The sequence below is a fragment of the Peromyscus leucopus genome, chromosome 6 (genome assembly GCF_004664715.2).
Source record: "Peromyscus leucopus breed LL Stock chromosome 6, UCI_PerLeu_2.1, whole genome shotgun sequence".
Taxonomy (NCBI): Eukaryota; Metazoa; Chordata; class Mammalia; order Rodentia; family Cricetidae; genus Peromyscus; species Peromyscus leucopus.
In genome coordinates this window covers 45,718,745-45,734,635 of record NC_051068.1, presented here as the reverse complement: position 1 = coordinate 45,734,635, position 15,891 = coordinate 45,718,745, and the positions used below count along the sequence as shown (strand labels likewise).

Below are 15,891 nucleotides of genomic sequence, written 5' to 3'. Positions count from 1 at the left end.
CATTTGCAGGAAAATGGATATAACTAGTGGTTGTCATGTTAATAAAATAAATCAGATACAAAAAAGCAAGTACTGCATGTTTTCTCTCAGATGAAATAACCAGGATTTAGAACAACAACTTTAAAGTGGTAGAGTGATTCCTTAGGAACAGGGAATGAAGAAATGAGGAGGGAGGGACAAGAACCATGAGAGCACATATAAGAGGGTGAATGCATTGTATGTACAGAAATGTCACATTGAAACACATTAATATGTTCGCATTAATATGAAATACATTAGTAATTATATAATATGGTGCATAAAGAAATGCAATTAACTTAGCCTCTAGATGGAGAATGTTCGACTAGACATCAGTTGTTAAACCAAAGCCGTTCTCTTCCCTGGAACTAACTGCCCACCAGTTTCAGAGCATAGGAGACACAGAAGCCCTGAGCATTTCTGCCCAGGATGGGACTCCACTAATACAGTGGGAAACCATTCTCTGCTCAATTTTGTTTCTCCTCTTTCGTCTTTATTGTCTATGAATCACTTAGTGTACTAAGGCTCTTCTCATTTCTCCCCAGAGGACCAAAATGACACACCCAGTAAACAACTAGGCATGCCAGTTGGTGACTGAAACTAGAGCTGAGGTGATGCACTCCAATGATTATGCTATGTAGTGATCAGAAGGCTTCACTCTGGAGTCCAGGTTCAAATCAAGGCTCCTCCACGTATCCATCATAAACTTACACAAGCTCTATTTACTTTTCAGCATCTCATCTACAGAAAGGGAATATTAACAGTAATTAAAGGCTGTGTGAAATAATTCAGCTAGTGTACTTAGCATAGGGGCGGAAGAGAGGGCTCAACAGTTAAGAGCATTTGTTGCTTTTGCAGAGGACCCAGGTTCAGTTCCTAGCACCCTCATAGTTGGCCCACAACTGCCTGTCACTCCAGTTCCAGGGGCTATGATGCCCTCTTCTGACCTCTGATTGCACTAAACAGATACAGTATACGTGCACTCAGGTTACTCACATACATAAAATAAATAAATAAATAAATAAATAAATAAATAAATAAATAAATAAATAAATATTAAATATAAAACTACTGAACATAGTGCCTGTCCCACATCTGACAGACAGAAGAACACACTCAATAAATGCTAAAGATCACACATGCACACACACACACACACACACACACACACACACACACACACAAGATCCTTCGTTGTTCACTTCCACAAAGGGTTTCCTATAGACTCTATTAAGGCAGATGAAGAGAATGAAAAGCAATCTGAGATCATCCTTGCCATTTGTTTCTCAATTCCCCTTCCGATCACTTGCAGTGTGGCTCCCCTTTCCCACAATCCCCCACCCTCTTTGTCCACACTCCCATCATTGTTTCTTCCCATCTTCCCTTCTTATCCATCCTGCGTGGCCATTCCTTCTCCTTTATAACCCAGTGCGGAGTTCCTTCCCATCCCAACTGTGATCATCCCTCTACCGACAAACCTACAGACTGTGTCATCCTGAAACCAAGTAGAACAAATGGAAAATAATGTACGTCTCCAGCTGTGCTGACGTTCTCCGTGCCTCCATATACCACTGCTATGGAGAAAAAAAGTCTCTCTATTTCTGTAGAAAAAAAAAAAAACAACCTCCCCCCTCCCCACCCTTTTGTCCCAGTCCAGGAGACAGTTCTACAGTGTGGTGCTTAGTCAGTGGTTTAAGAATGAATGTTTTCAGGTGAAGATGTGTGGTCAGTCTACAAGGTACATTTTTAACATATCAGATGTGAGCTGTAAAAATGAAATATTTGGTCAAGCAATCTCAATTCTCAAAAGAGGACACCATGGTATAGGAGGAAAATGTGTTTTTTTTATTAATCATGTGAGTCAGGGAGTCATATAAATGGGTTTTATAAAATAAAGCCTTGGTCTATCGAGCATCTAAAAGTGAGTGGGAAATCATAATCAGGGACAGATGGCAAATGTGGCATTCTTTCTTTTCACTATTGAGTACTTATGATATTTCCTACTAAATAGCACTGAATGTTCACATATTACCACACAACGCTATAAAAGCTCAGAAAAATGAAACCTCTTTTATTACCATAAAACTGACTTCACACAAAACTGCCAACTTCAGAAGTAGAGCAAAAGTGTTTTGTAATATGACTGAGTGCAAAAAAATGTTTTTACAGTTCTCAATAACATATATATTAGTATATTATAATACATGCAAAATTGCTACTATTCTTCAGTTATCCTAGGCATTTAATTAAAGCCGTCATCAAGATAGTTATATTCAAAGGTAAGATTCTTACATGATGTAGAACACAGTCAGATGTATTTATAGAACTGGAAATAAATAGTACCTAAAGTGAAAATCAGTTATGTACAGATCAATATATGAACATAACATCAAACGTCTCACACTTGGTTTTAAAGGTTCCTAATACCTGTGCTCTTTCAAGGAACCACCCCTATATATTGAAATCCACTATACTACTTTCAATAATCATTAATTGGACATAGTTGGTAAAAAAAAATCACTATTAAAAGTTATATAATTAAAAAATCACATGTAGTCCTCTATTGAGTGCAGAGCTAGGTTGTAAAATACTAAATTATGAAAATTAAGGAGACCTGGTATTCACACTAACTTTCAGGAGTATTCGTTTTTATTGTTACAACTTCATAAACTGTGTTGCTGGAGTTGACAATCATCTTAAATTCAAATAAAATAAATATCTTTTTATTTTATGGTCAATATCCTGAAGAAACAAAGGACTAGTCAATACAAAACAATGATGCTATTGACTACCTTGCTTACGATATACAAGGAACTAGAAGCCAGCATAAACACAAACCTAGACTTTCCCACTTACCTGTTTACTATTTAAGAAGCCTCCATTTTCAAATGCCCATGCCCACTCGACATTTCGAAAACTCACTTGTAAAGATGCATTTTGTTTAATTTCTTAGAAAATTGCTCTCCTTTGTGAGTTCTGACTTGCTACATTATTTTCTCATCTTTACAGGGAGTCAACCCTGGTCTCCAAGAGCAAAAGGGCCATGCAAAAAGACAAAGATAAGGAAGTAAGCTGCTGTTACCTTGGTGAGCAAAGCTCAAGACAAGTTGTTTTTCTTTGGCACATTACAGTCACAATTAGCTCACCACCACAATTAGACACTCACATACATGTTCTTGAAAACAAGCCTTTTAAATAAAGTAGTGTAAGCATCTTTCTAGCTTAAGGATTTGAAATAGCAATTAAGCCTGCACCTTAAATCATTTGTCTCTCTAACTAGAAGAGCAAGTCCCGAGGATGTAAATCTCACCCAATGAGACATTCAAGGGCTGCCGAATGCATTATTAATTGCCAAGTAATTTCTTAATTTTAGAATCTACCTCTCAGCGCTAGAAAATAAGTAATGTGATTTATGGAGCCCACACACTCATTGCCGCTTTATGGGAGTTCAACAACCACAGGCACATCCTGAGTAGACAGCGTCAACGCGATTCCTACAAGCCAAAACACACAGCCGGGCTCAGCTACGGCAAACCCACTCCGTCTACTTATCACCCGAGCACTAATATTTAGAGTAGCTAAAATGCCGGCCGAACCCTGCAGCTCAGCGTCCCCCTGGGCTTACGCCGAAGCACAGCCGCATCTCTTCCCTCAGCGACTGCTGACTTTTAAGAAGGCAGGTGACACGGGTGGAAACGCTCTGCAGCAGCCCAGGTAACTCTTTCCTGCAATTCCTCCAGCCCTCCAGCCCCCTCCCCCTACACACACACACACACACACACACACACACACACACACCTTTCACGGTTTTTAAGAAAGAAAGGTTTTAAATAGATATCTAAAACCTGCCATCTGCATGGGTTTAAGAATGTATTTTTCTTGTACTTGCTCCTGATGTGTAAGATGTTTCCAGATCTGATTAGAAAACCTGCCTGCGCATAAAAAGTACTGCTTTCAACAAGACCCCTTTAGTCAAATCTGCCTGATCAGACATATGTGCACATAAATTACCCATATTCTACACACATGCCTACATTAACAAGCGTGCATGCACACGCACACCAAGATCTGCAATTAATCCCCTGCTCTATAAGCCCCCTTTCACAAGCTTTTGCATGCATGTTATTCAAAAGAGAGATCTTTAGAAAAAAAAAAAAAAAACGGTAAGCAGCTGCATCTAATGCACTCGAAAGTGGCATGTTAGAGAAGCAAATACGTTACCAGTCGCATTTTGAAGTTTCCAGAGCACCTGCAGGTAACAGCAGTCGGAATCAGAGGCTGGCGCGCGGTGTGCCTCGGAAACACAGAGCCTGATGTGACTGTGGGGGAATGTGAGGCGAGTGTGAGGCTGGAAACCTTTGAGTTGAGCTCACTGTAAGCATCAGAGAGCCTCAAAGAGGAGAAAGAAAGAGGCAGCCCACAGACTGCGAGACGACAAACTTCTGGCTCCTCTCCAACTCAGGAATGAATTCTCTGTAATTTGGAGATGGAGAGTTGATGGAAATGAAGAGAAACTTGGATTTCCCAGCGAATTTGCTCAGCCACGCAGAAATGGGCAGGTAACAGACGAGCTCATTTGAAAGCAGTCGTTCAGGAGTCAGTATCGAATAAAAATATTAACAGAAATTCTTGTTGGAAAAATATTAAAAGGCTACTCCAGCCAGCTTCCCCAGATGCCTTTAGAGACTCCAAATGGATCATTCCATCAGCTATTTGCTGCACATTTTATTAATCCCACTGCAGAGGTAAACTGGAAAATCTAATTCCTTTTATGTAGAAAACTAGATTTATTGCCTTTTTTTATAATGCACTTTACACATATAAATACATAGGTTTACTTACAGAGCTCTCATTTCTCCTGAAAATCCACTACTGTTTAGTTCAGATAAAATGCCAAAAGGCTTATACACAGCTTTGCATGGAGTAGAGAAGAAACTCTTAATACCAAGAAGTTGAACTGAGTGCTGGTATTTAAACAGAGAGTTTGAAGCCCAGAGAGTGTAAAGGAGGGACCCAAACCATTAAGTGGCACATCAGAGGTGCAGCCATGCACATGCCCTGAGCAGGCAGGTGGCTCACACCTATAAATATATCCATAATTAAGGACAGGAAGAAAAGAGCTTCAGCAAATTACGTTGTTAAGGACAATAGACACAATTTTGTTAGAATCCCGAACAAGCTAATAATTTCTGAGGCGCACACATGGACTTCACCTCGTCTGAAGAACTCAACCCCAGACAGAGAGCAGGGTCGGCAGGCACTGTGCTCTGGCAATCTATATTCAAATGTAATGAGCAAAGGACCATATTACCATGAGGAATGTTGTCATATTACATTGTGCCTGTGTGGCTTAACTACCCATCCAACCTTGCAAATGGCCATTTGGCTGGATTCGATAGCGAATACGCTATTGATGTGAGGGAGGAGGGAGGAGGTGGGAGGCTAGTCTTATTTGTTTTACTACAGGAGCATCTTGGAGAGGCTCGGGGATAAAATGCCCAGGCTGAATGTGGGAGTAATTCCTTCCAAGGCCACACTTACCAGTAATAAATCTATAGGGGAATTAATGATGACCAATTAAGCTATTTATTATTTTTACTCCTGAGGTCAAGGGCAGCTGAGTGTTTATGTTTATTGATAAGAAAGGAGTCCATGGCCTGACTCTAAAGAAAGCTAGATTCACCTTTAAGCAGGTTCAATAAACACACATTGCCTAGGGCACTTCTAATTCTCCTCACAGCCCAGTGGCCCTTATTGTCCAGGAGTTTTTAATTCTCCTCCCCACTGTTCGCTTCAACCTTTCACCCAACAAACATCAAGTGCGTTAGATGCCTGGTGCTGTGCAGAACACCATGACAGGTAGACCTTCCTCTAGAGCTTGTCGCCGTCAGTCTCAGAGTGGACTCCGCAGAGGACATCAGAATTACTTAGGAATGTTGGTGCTTGAAGTCAGCACTTCATCTTGGAGTCCCTCTCGGTGGTGGTACGAGATGAGCAGAGAGGCATGTGCTTTGGAAGTCTCCCGAAATGATTCTGATGGAGCCTCTCTCTCCCACCTCCCACAGATGTAACTGCAATCCCAGACCCTGGTGACAAAGCCCACCAGCCATGGAGAGAGGAGCAAAGCCATAGCATTAAGACTCAGCCAACAGTTACTTGCGCTGACCGCTCTTCTGGGTGGTCTTGTGGACCGTCCTACCATTGGGAAGTCCCATACTTAATCAGTTTGACCCACAGCCTGAATCTGCAAAATTCTGAGTAGATTTGGGAGTCAAAGCTGAAGGCAAAATCAAGCTTAAATCCCATGATTGATTTGCACAGCCTCTCTGCACCCCTCCCTCATTTTCCTGTAGAACAAGAGGACAAACTTCAAGTCTATAATTATTCTACCAAAACATAGAGGCGGCCTCCTCCACTGAAGCCAAGACATGCCCCTTTTGTTCCCACCGAAGGGCAAGCCTGAGGTGCAAACATGGGATGTGTAAGTGAGCTGTACCCAGTCCCAGCTATTCATTCTGATTGAGGACAACCATCATCCCGAGAAGTAAGGGTCCCAACACTCACAAGAGTGCCCTACGCATTTCTCCAAAGGCTCACTGAGGAGTCCATACCATCAACAGTGTTTTATCAGTCGACTCTTACCATCCTTTGCTTCAGCAGTTCCCTCAGCCCCAAATCACAGGGAGCATCCCTGTTAGTGGCGGATCTTAGAACTTCAATTTGGTGGACACATAAATGGCCAGAAGCCGGGCTGCTGCATAAGGCCTCCAATAGATCCTCTTGAAATAAGTGCAAGGACCTGAGAAGGTGGGTTCAGTACTCACAGGAGTGTCTTCCCTGGACACTCTTGCTAATGGCTGGAGGTAAGAGATCACTCAGGCCAATCCTCAGAGATAGAGGAAGAGAGTTTGTCATATAGTCTCAGATGGCTAGACTGCCTGCCCCATCTCCTCAAGTCAGACCCTACCCCACCCCCAACTCCACCTTCACACTCACCACCACTACAGTGAGAATAAGGATGATTCAAAGCAGAGGGTCCCTTCATCCTCAGCAATGAGCATCACTTCATTCCCTTGGGAAGAATCCAACCATGATGTCTTGATGACAAAGACCATGTGATCAAGTGAGACATAATCCACCTTGTGGTTGAAAAATTGTGCACCCCAATAAACTTATCTGGGATCAGAGAACAGCCACTAGATAGACATAGAGGCCAGAAAATGGTGGTATACACTTGGGAGGCAGAGATCCATCTGAATCTCTGTGAGGTCAAGGCCACACTAGGAACAGAGCCAGGTGTGGTGGCACACACCTTTAATCTCAGCACTTGAGATCTCATGTCTTGCTTAGGAAGGACACATCCTTGCTTAGGAAGGACACATCCCAGGAAGTGATGACAGGAAGCAGAAAGGTTTATAAGGCATGAGTACCAAGAACTAGAAGCTTTTTAATCTTTTAGGCTTTTGAGCAGCAGTTCAGCTGAGATCCATTCGGGTGAGGACTCAGAAGCTTCTTGTCTGGGGATTCCTGGAAACAGGATCAGCTGAAAGGTTGGCAAGACCTTTTAGAATTCATCTATACCACCTCATGTAATAACCCTATTCAACAATAATCATGTTCTGTCTACTATTTTTTTCTTTTAAGGACATTGGAAAATCTTGGAACGAAAAGACATAACAAAGAGCAGGAATGTTCCATACAGGTATTAGAGACAGACAGGCCTGTGGTAAAAGACTGACTTCTCTATTTAGTTGCCTGGTGCCTCTAGGCAAGCCCAAGGCTAGGGATATAGCTCAGTCGAGAGAGCACTTGCCTGTCATGAATAAAACCCTGGTCTAAATGTCTGCACTACATAAACCAGGGTGGTGATGTAGGTGTACAGTCCCAGCCTACAGGAGGTGGATCCAAGTCCAAGCCCGTCTTCCACTACATAGCAAGTTTGGAGCCAACCCTATAGGATATGGGAGACCCTGTCTCAAAAATAAACAAGCACTAAAGTTCCTCATGTTTCCCCCTTTGTAAAAGCAAACAAGGCTGCCTTAGCCAGTTATTGTGTGACTTAAAATATAAAAAGCACCTGACAGATCCTAAGTTACTCAAGAAAGGGAAGCTCATAACAAGCCCACTTGCCTTTGATACCTGTTGGCTTGTGGGCTCCTTGAAGGTGGGAACAAAGGTCTCTTCCACATTCCTCATACCCAGGGTAACACAGGCCTCTACAGACTTTGTCCAAAAAAAAAAAAAAATTGAGCACCTACCTAGTACCATAATCTGGGATAGGGACCCAAGAATACATAGCAAAGAAAACAAGGGTGGCCTATGTCCTCCTGTGACTCTGAACCCAGTGAGGATGAAAGTTCAACAGTGCCATGAATAACGGGAAAAGGTAAGTGAATTTGCTAATTAGTTCATGATAATCTTCTTAGGTTTTTGTTCATAATGACCCAGACAATGTCAAGGACACAAAAGGAAGAAAATCTGTGCGTGCTTTGGGTAATTATCTTCAAAGCTGGGGACTCGGGCTGATGGGCTGGCCCTCATTAAGTGGGAGATCTCTTCCCAAGAACAGTCCCCTGAGACTCATCACAGCAGCCCAGGCAACCTTTGATCCGCCTCACAGTCCCTCATAGCCCACCAACAGACAAAAATGTTCTGCTTCCTGACCTCATCGGCTTACGTTCAAGCTTTCTAGAATGCAATAACGTGGTGAGGGTTTTTTGGTTTTCTTTTTTTTTTAACCAAGATTTTAATTAAAGTTCCAGGGACCCAGCCAAGGATATTTTTCTAAAAGAAGCAATATCTGTTTTTGGAGATATAGAACATCTTATAACAGAGATCTTATACACTGTGCTGAATGACAAACAGTGACATGGAGTGTGCCCTTCAGAGTGTGTGTGTGTGTGTGTGTGTGTGTGTGTGTGTGTGTGTGTATCTGTGTGTGTCTGTTTTCGTGTGTGTCTGTGTGTGTGTGTGTGTGTCTGTGTGTGTGCATTCACATGTGCACTCATACACATACTCCTGTGTATGTTCAGTGCTCGTCCTGCTTAATGAGGACAGAGACAGGGAGACAAATGCACTCCACTTACTTAAGCCATTCAGATGTTTAAGGCAGACACTTAATGGAACAACATAAGGGCCCGTCTTTCAAGCAGGGGAGATTACCTTTTGTTCTCCCTGATGATTCCCTTTGATTTAAAAGGCTTGGCTATCAGACTTGCAGAAAACAGCAGCGGATAAGAATGTCTGCAAGCGCTGGTTGGCAGATGTCAGCCACACACTTAAACCCATGGAGTGACCACGAGGGACACTTGAGTTCGATGCCACATGTACTCAATAGGAAATGGATTTAAATTCACAAAAAACACAGAGCTTATAGCAAGACGATTAGGCCTATGAATTTTGTGGTTCTGTTAACTTGTTCCAGCTGCTTGGCAAACCCCTGACAGTCTCCACTCATCAAGGTAGTTACAGAAAGTGAGCTTCAAAGCTGCCTAGGTGTTTTTCCAAGCCTGAAAAGTGTTCACCTGAGCCAGTGTGAACAGTGCACACTCATGCTCACCCCTTGCCCTCTGGGAGACCTTTGTTGCTCTGGGAGCGGAGGAGGGGACGTTGTTTAGGAAAGACCTGTCGGGAACTGTCCATCTTAGCCAGGAGGGCTCAGAGACTGGCAGCTTCTGCTACCAGCCTATACCCAGAGACCACAGCAGTGCAGCAATCACAGGTTCTTCCCTGCTGGCGTGTGGACTGCTCTGCTATGGGTCTGCACAAAAACCTCGGCCAAGGTACTGGCCACAACTAAATCTGTGGACTGGAGGTTGGGGTGGTGCTTTTGAGTTCTGTGCCCCCAATACTATGAAGGTCATTGCTTAGGATCAAGAGACAAAGAATAAGGAGTTAATCTTACGAGAGCAATAGACAGCCAGGTCCACTCTAAGACCTTATTTATCTAGGCGCAAACTGATCTGATGTCCTCACATACACACTGGCAAGTTACCAACCGCTTGACAAAATTATTCCCAACTTAGCTTTGTGTATCAGTCCTAGCTGGTGACAATAGCTACACAATCCCAAGATAGTATGATATACTCTTAGGTACATCATTCTATATTTATTACTATATGCTTTACTATGAGCAAATATATTTTGGAGCTGGGGTGTAGCTCAGTGATAGAGTGCTCGCCTACTATTGAACCTACACAGGGCCTGGGTTCAATCTCCCCATATTATATATGCATGTATCTTTAAGTGATAACAGCAAGTTAAAGTACTTCCAAGCCCTAAAAAACCAAACAATGGATACGAAAACTGGTCCAATCACCACATACAGGACTCCAAGTCATGGAACATGAAGGAATAGCATTCAGCGAACTAGCAACTCAGAATAAAGAAGTTGAGGTGAGGGTTACGGATTCTCAAGTGGTATAGAGCATGGAGGACAGGGGATCTTCCACAGTTAGGCTTATGTGCCTGCTGGTGCAGGGTGGAAACACAGGTAGAAAGGGCTCAGTTATTCTCCGTCACCTAACACTGCAATTTAGCCTCCAAGCTCTTGCCAGTGTGAAGGGACCAGTGTGGCAAGAAGCAACATCCGGCTTATTTCACAAGGTTGCTGTGCAGAAAAACACACTGTATACACCAAATTTCAACACTAAAAGAAAAGCAATGTGCAAAGAGATTGTAGCCACACTTCCCAACCTCAAGCCAAGCTATCAGGGCATCATTAATAAATCACTGTTGTTTATCAGCATAATGTTTTAGCAAAGGGGGAAACTGCTTATTAGAATCCAGAGAGAGAGTCCATGTGGGACATTAAGCAATATGAAAAAGAGAGGGGAGAAAAACATCAAATTTCCCCCATGCCTGACAATGGCCCAGTCAGGGGCAGTGCTGATTTCAATTAAGTGCCAGGCTTCCAGAGAGCCTTGTAGACCGACTATCAGAGTTCTTGCTCAACTGAGCAGAAGCCTCACAAAGTGGCCACCACTGAGACTCACGGGGAAATTCCTCATAGCAACAGTAGTCGGTGTCGATGAACCTTTGAGAGCACGACAGCCAAAGGAAAAGGTGGGAATTAACAAAGAGACTAGCACAGACGTCAGACCCCGGTGTGCTGCTGTGAGTGCTCTCATCACGGGGTGATTCACGTTAGTATACCGGGAACAGCTCTCATGATAAATAATCTTTCCTAAAAATGAACGTTCATTAAAAAAGAGGGGCTGAGTCTAATCTCTTTTCTCCATAGAGCACTCTGATTAATCCAACATCTGCAGTGGGAGTATAAATATTTATTGAAGATGGCATATTGGTGTTGTGTGCATGTTTGAAGTACCAGTAAATATATGGCATTCAGCTGGGTGTCATTCAACTTCCTCAATTGAAAATTTCAGTAAAATTAATTAAATTTGTAAGTTAGGGTGGAATCACTCCCCTTAGGAGGATACAAGATCTATGGCCTATAGATCTGGCTGGCAGCAACCTCATTAATGGCAGTATCAGCCCTTGAGTGGCGAGGTCATTGCACTTGCACCCCTCCATTAGCCTAGCTCCCCACTCTTCACATCACTGCTTCCTTTCAGAGAAGCCTGAGGCCTCAAAGGCATGTGTGCCCAGAAGATAATCTTTTCTCTTTTCACATTACCAGATTCCTATTGACCACTGCTTGGGGAAGCATATGGTCATGCTAATTATACCCTCAAGACTGTGAGCTGAGGGGCAAAATTTTCCCAGATCTCAGAAGCTGCTTTGAGGTCATTCATAAAGGGACTTGTGGAGAGGGATATAGAACTGGTCTCTAGAAGAGCATAGAGGCTGAGCATGATGCCTTTAATCCCAGCACTCTGAGTCAGGAAAATTGTGAGTTCAAGGACGGCTTGATGTACATCATGTGTTCCCTGAATCAGAAAATACAGGGGAGCTGAAAAGATGGCTCAGCAATTCAGAGCACTTGATGCTCTTGTAGAGGAGCCAAGTATGGTTCCCAGCACTCGCATGGTTACTCACAACTGCTTATAATTCCAATTCAAGGAAATTCAATTCTCCTCCTGACCTCCACAGGCTCCTGCATGGATGTGGTGTACACAAATACACACAGCCATACACATATACACATAGAATAAAATAATAAATGTTTTTAAATAATTAAATAAAAATAAAGAAATAGGGTCAAGGGTATGGTTCAAGTGGATAAAAAAGCTTGCTATACACGAATGAAGACATGAATTTGCTTCCCTATCACCCATATATAAAGCCAGAAATGGCTACCTGTGCCGGTAACCCCTGAGATAGAAGGATTACTGGGGCTTCTTGGCCACTATAGCAGAAAAACAGTGAGCTTGAGGTGCAGTGAAAGACCCAAGGTAGAGAGTGCCAGAATAAGACAACCAGCATCATGCTTTGCACACATACACACACACACACACACACACACACACACACACACACACACACATTTTGAAGACAAGATTTGTTTTTTATTTGGGGAATTTGTTACTGTTATTTTCCTTTATCTTTATAGATAAAGATATAGATATCTTTGCACTTTTAACTGCTAATAAGTATCATTCTTCACCTAGACTGCATTAGCCTTGTTGTGCCAACAAACTCTTTTATTCCTGCTCTTGTCTCTACCAACACTACTTTCCTGTCCTTTCACTTATATCCACTCTCTAGAGATGAGTACTGCTCTAAAGGACAGACCATCCCAGGCCTGTACACAGATGCCCACCTACTTCCATAGTTACATGATCTCAGACATACTTGTTCCAGCTTCTCTAACACACGATGTTTTTCTCCACTTTTGCAGCAAACTGACTTTCTTTGTTCTTTTGAGACACGTGGAATCTGTCTCTCTATGGCTCATTTCTGTGTTGACTCCACTGAAAGCGAATCCCACTTACTGTATGTAGTGATGCCAAGGCTGGGCCTTGGGCTCCAGTGACATGGAGAACAGGACATGGTACAGAGGGCATCTCTTATTGGCCAAGTCTAACTGCCAATTGGCATATATCTCTAAAGTGATGTTTCTCGTGCCCTGATATCACAGTAATCTCCAGGATCCTGCTAATATGCATATTCTGCTAGAGTAGATCTAAGTTGGTCAGAGAATTTACATTTCTAATAAACTCCTAGGTGGTGTTGGTGTCATTTATCAACAGATTACACTTTGAGTATAAAGGGCTATATAGTCTTTTTCTTTTTTTCTGAATTCGAGTTTAAAGGGCAAGAATGATATGATTGATTAGTGATGTCTGTCCTGAGCATAGAAATAGAGAATTCCAATACTGCTTGTGTTATTCAGTGATTCATTGGTTCATTGATTTATTCAACAAGTTTATTGAGCATATGCTCAACCTGTGAACATATAGATGGCTAAAATAAGACTGATTTACACAGTCATCAGCTAAAAGAACTTTTTGAAAAGTTTACTGTATAAGACTAATAAGTGGCCAATGATTATTGAAAATAACTCTCATTTTTCTATATTTGGCAACATAGTTTTAATAAAGTTCATATTCCTCTGTGAGTTTAAGATTTATTTTCTTATTCTAAAAACTTTTTTTCTCCCTAGATTGTAATCTTTCCATCTGTTTGGAACCTGAAAGAGCCCTTTGCTCACACAATAGTCAACAAGTATTTTACTGAGTGCCAAGTAATTAGATAGGTCCATGATTTGCTGGTGGTATTAGAGGCTGTGTGTGTGCATGTGTTCATGTGTGTGTGCACATGTAGATATATATGTGTACATGGGGTCTGGAGTCAATGTCAGAGGTATTCCCACATCACTCTCCATGTCTTTTTTTTTTTTTTTTTTGAAACAGTTTTTCACTGAAGGTTTTTCAGGACCTAGCTCAGGCAGACTTGAGCCCAAGAGCCTCCTGTCTCCACCTCCCCAACACTAAGATTATAGGCTTCTGCCACTGCACTCAGCTTTTTGTGTGGGTGTTGGGGACTTGAACTCCGGTCCTCATGCTTGTGAAACAAGTGCTTTACCAAATGAGCCATCTGTTCAGCCCCACACCCACTCTATGACTGTATTCCATGAAAAAGCAAATCAGCATCAATAGCAAATAAACAGCAACTGAAATGATTAGATCAAGGTTAGAGGAGACAGAAGTAACAAGAAGAAACTGTTCCATACTTAGGGTGCCAGGGGCCAGGAAAGGTCGCACTCATGAGATCACATCAAGCTAAGGCCTGAGGAGGAAAACTTCGAGTCTCTGAAGGAGGAGCTTTTAGGACAGAGAAGCAGCAAGGGAGAAGTCCCACGTGTTTGAGCGTCTGGGTACAGCAAGGAGGCCAATGCGGCAAATCCCCTTACTTTGTAAAAAGGGAAATGGGGTTCTGAAGAAAAAATCTTAGCTGCAACAAAAATAGCAGTGTCTCAAACAAATGCATGACCTCTCCACATAAAGCACAGTGCCACTTTGCTGGAGCAGTGGGGGCCTCTCCTCTCAGCAGTGATTCAGAGACGCAGGTTCCTTCCATATTGTGCCTATCATCCTCAACATGTGCCATCCAGGGGCACTCTGGGAGCCAGCCTCCTGTGTCTGACAAAGAGAGGCATGTCACTCCTGATCACATTCACTGGCATAGAACCTTGGCTACCATGTACCAAAGACTGGGGAGATCAGTGGGAAGCTGGAGAAAGGATGTGGTAAGTACACAGCCAGTCTCCAGCAGGCCAAACCACCCTCCTCCCAACCCTGTGCTCTTTTCCTCTGCACTAAGTTCTCTGTGACGTGGTCACCCTCTTAATGATAGTTGACACCCTTAATCGTGGCAAAAATGAATTCTTAGTGAGCTTCTCATAATCAAAATACATAAATAATTTTATAGTTCAGTGGGTAAACTGAAAGAGAAATATGAGCTGAAGTTCCTGGGGTGAGAAGCATAGCTGTTTAAAATATCATTCATAACTGATTGGCTGACAATGGCAAGCTGAAATTTTACAAGTTGGGGACCCAAATTATCTTAGCCTATTTGGGGTCTCCCTTAATAGCTGTCTATTACCCAGCTCTGTGTGTCCCCTAATACCTTGTGATGATTAGGCAAATACTTGTAACATACAAACACAATGCCCATCTTCCATCAACCCAAAGGTTAAGCACATCATCAGATAATCCATAAGGTCTAGAACAGAACTGTCCTGCTTTGCTGTAGACTGCCTCGGGTTTCCACTGACATATTTGAGAGTTTTTTATTTTATTGATTAGACAGCATAGCTCATTTTTTCCCTTTTTTCTTCTCTTTCTTTCTTTCTTTCTTTCTTTCTTTCTTTCTTTTTTCTTTCTTTTTCTGGTTTTCTGAGATAGGGTTCTCTGTGTATCCCTGGGTGTCCTGGGACTTGCTCTGTGGACCAGGGTCGTCTCAAACTTAGAGATCCACCTGCCTCTGTTTCCTGAGTACTGGAGTTAAAGGCATAGGCCACCACTGCCCGCACCAATACATTTGAAAAGTGCCTTCATTTGTGATTTTTTATTTTTATTATATTACAGTAGAAAGTTCATGAAGCCACTACTGTGCTGGAACATTGAATCTGAACCTGTGTCCAGCCATGGTGACTCATTCAGCTCCAGAATAAACTATCTCTTAGGCCCTTTATGTCAACAGAAAAACATCAATGTGAGGAAGGCAAAAATCAGATTCAGACAATGAAACTGGAATACTTTATGGAAAATATTTGTAGATAAAAAAATTATCTAATTGAAACTTTTTGGTTTTTTTGTTTTTTTGTTTTTCAAGACAGGGTTTTTCTGTGTAGTTTTTGTGCCTGTCCTGGATCTTGCTCTGTATACCGGGCTGGCCTCTGACTCACAGAGATCTGCCTGGCTCTGCCTCACAAATGCTGGGATTAAAGGCATGTGCCACCACCGC

The 15,891-nt window shown here is 42.4% G+C and overlaps 1 protein-coding gene across 1 annotated transcript in view; it reads right to left on the bottom strand.

Moving 5' to 3' along the window:
* LOC114691717 (IQCJ-SCHIP1 readthrough transcript protein) overlaps positions 1 to 4,452 on the bottom strand; it is a 735,800-nt gene extending 731,348 nt beyond the window's left edge. The window contains exon 1 of the mRNA XM_028867228.2: positions 4,240 to 4,452. Within this exon, the coding sequence (XP_028723061.1) occupies positions 4,240 to 4,248 (9 nt within the window). The 5' untranslated portion in view covers positions 4,249 to 4,452. The remainder of the gene's footprint in view (positions 1 to 4,239) is intronic.
* Between the last annotated feature and the right edge of the window lie 11,439 nt (positions 4,453 to 15,891).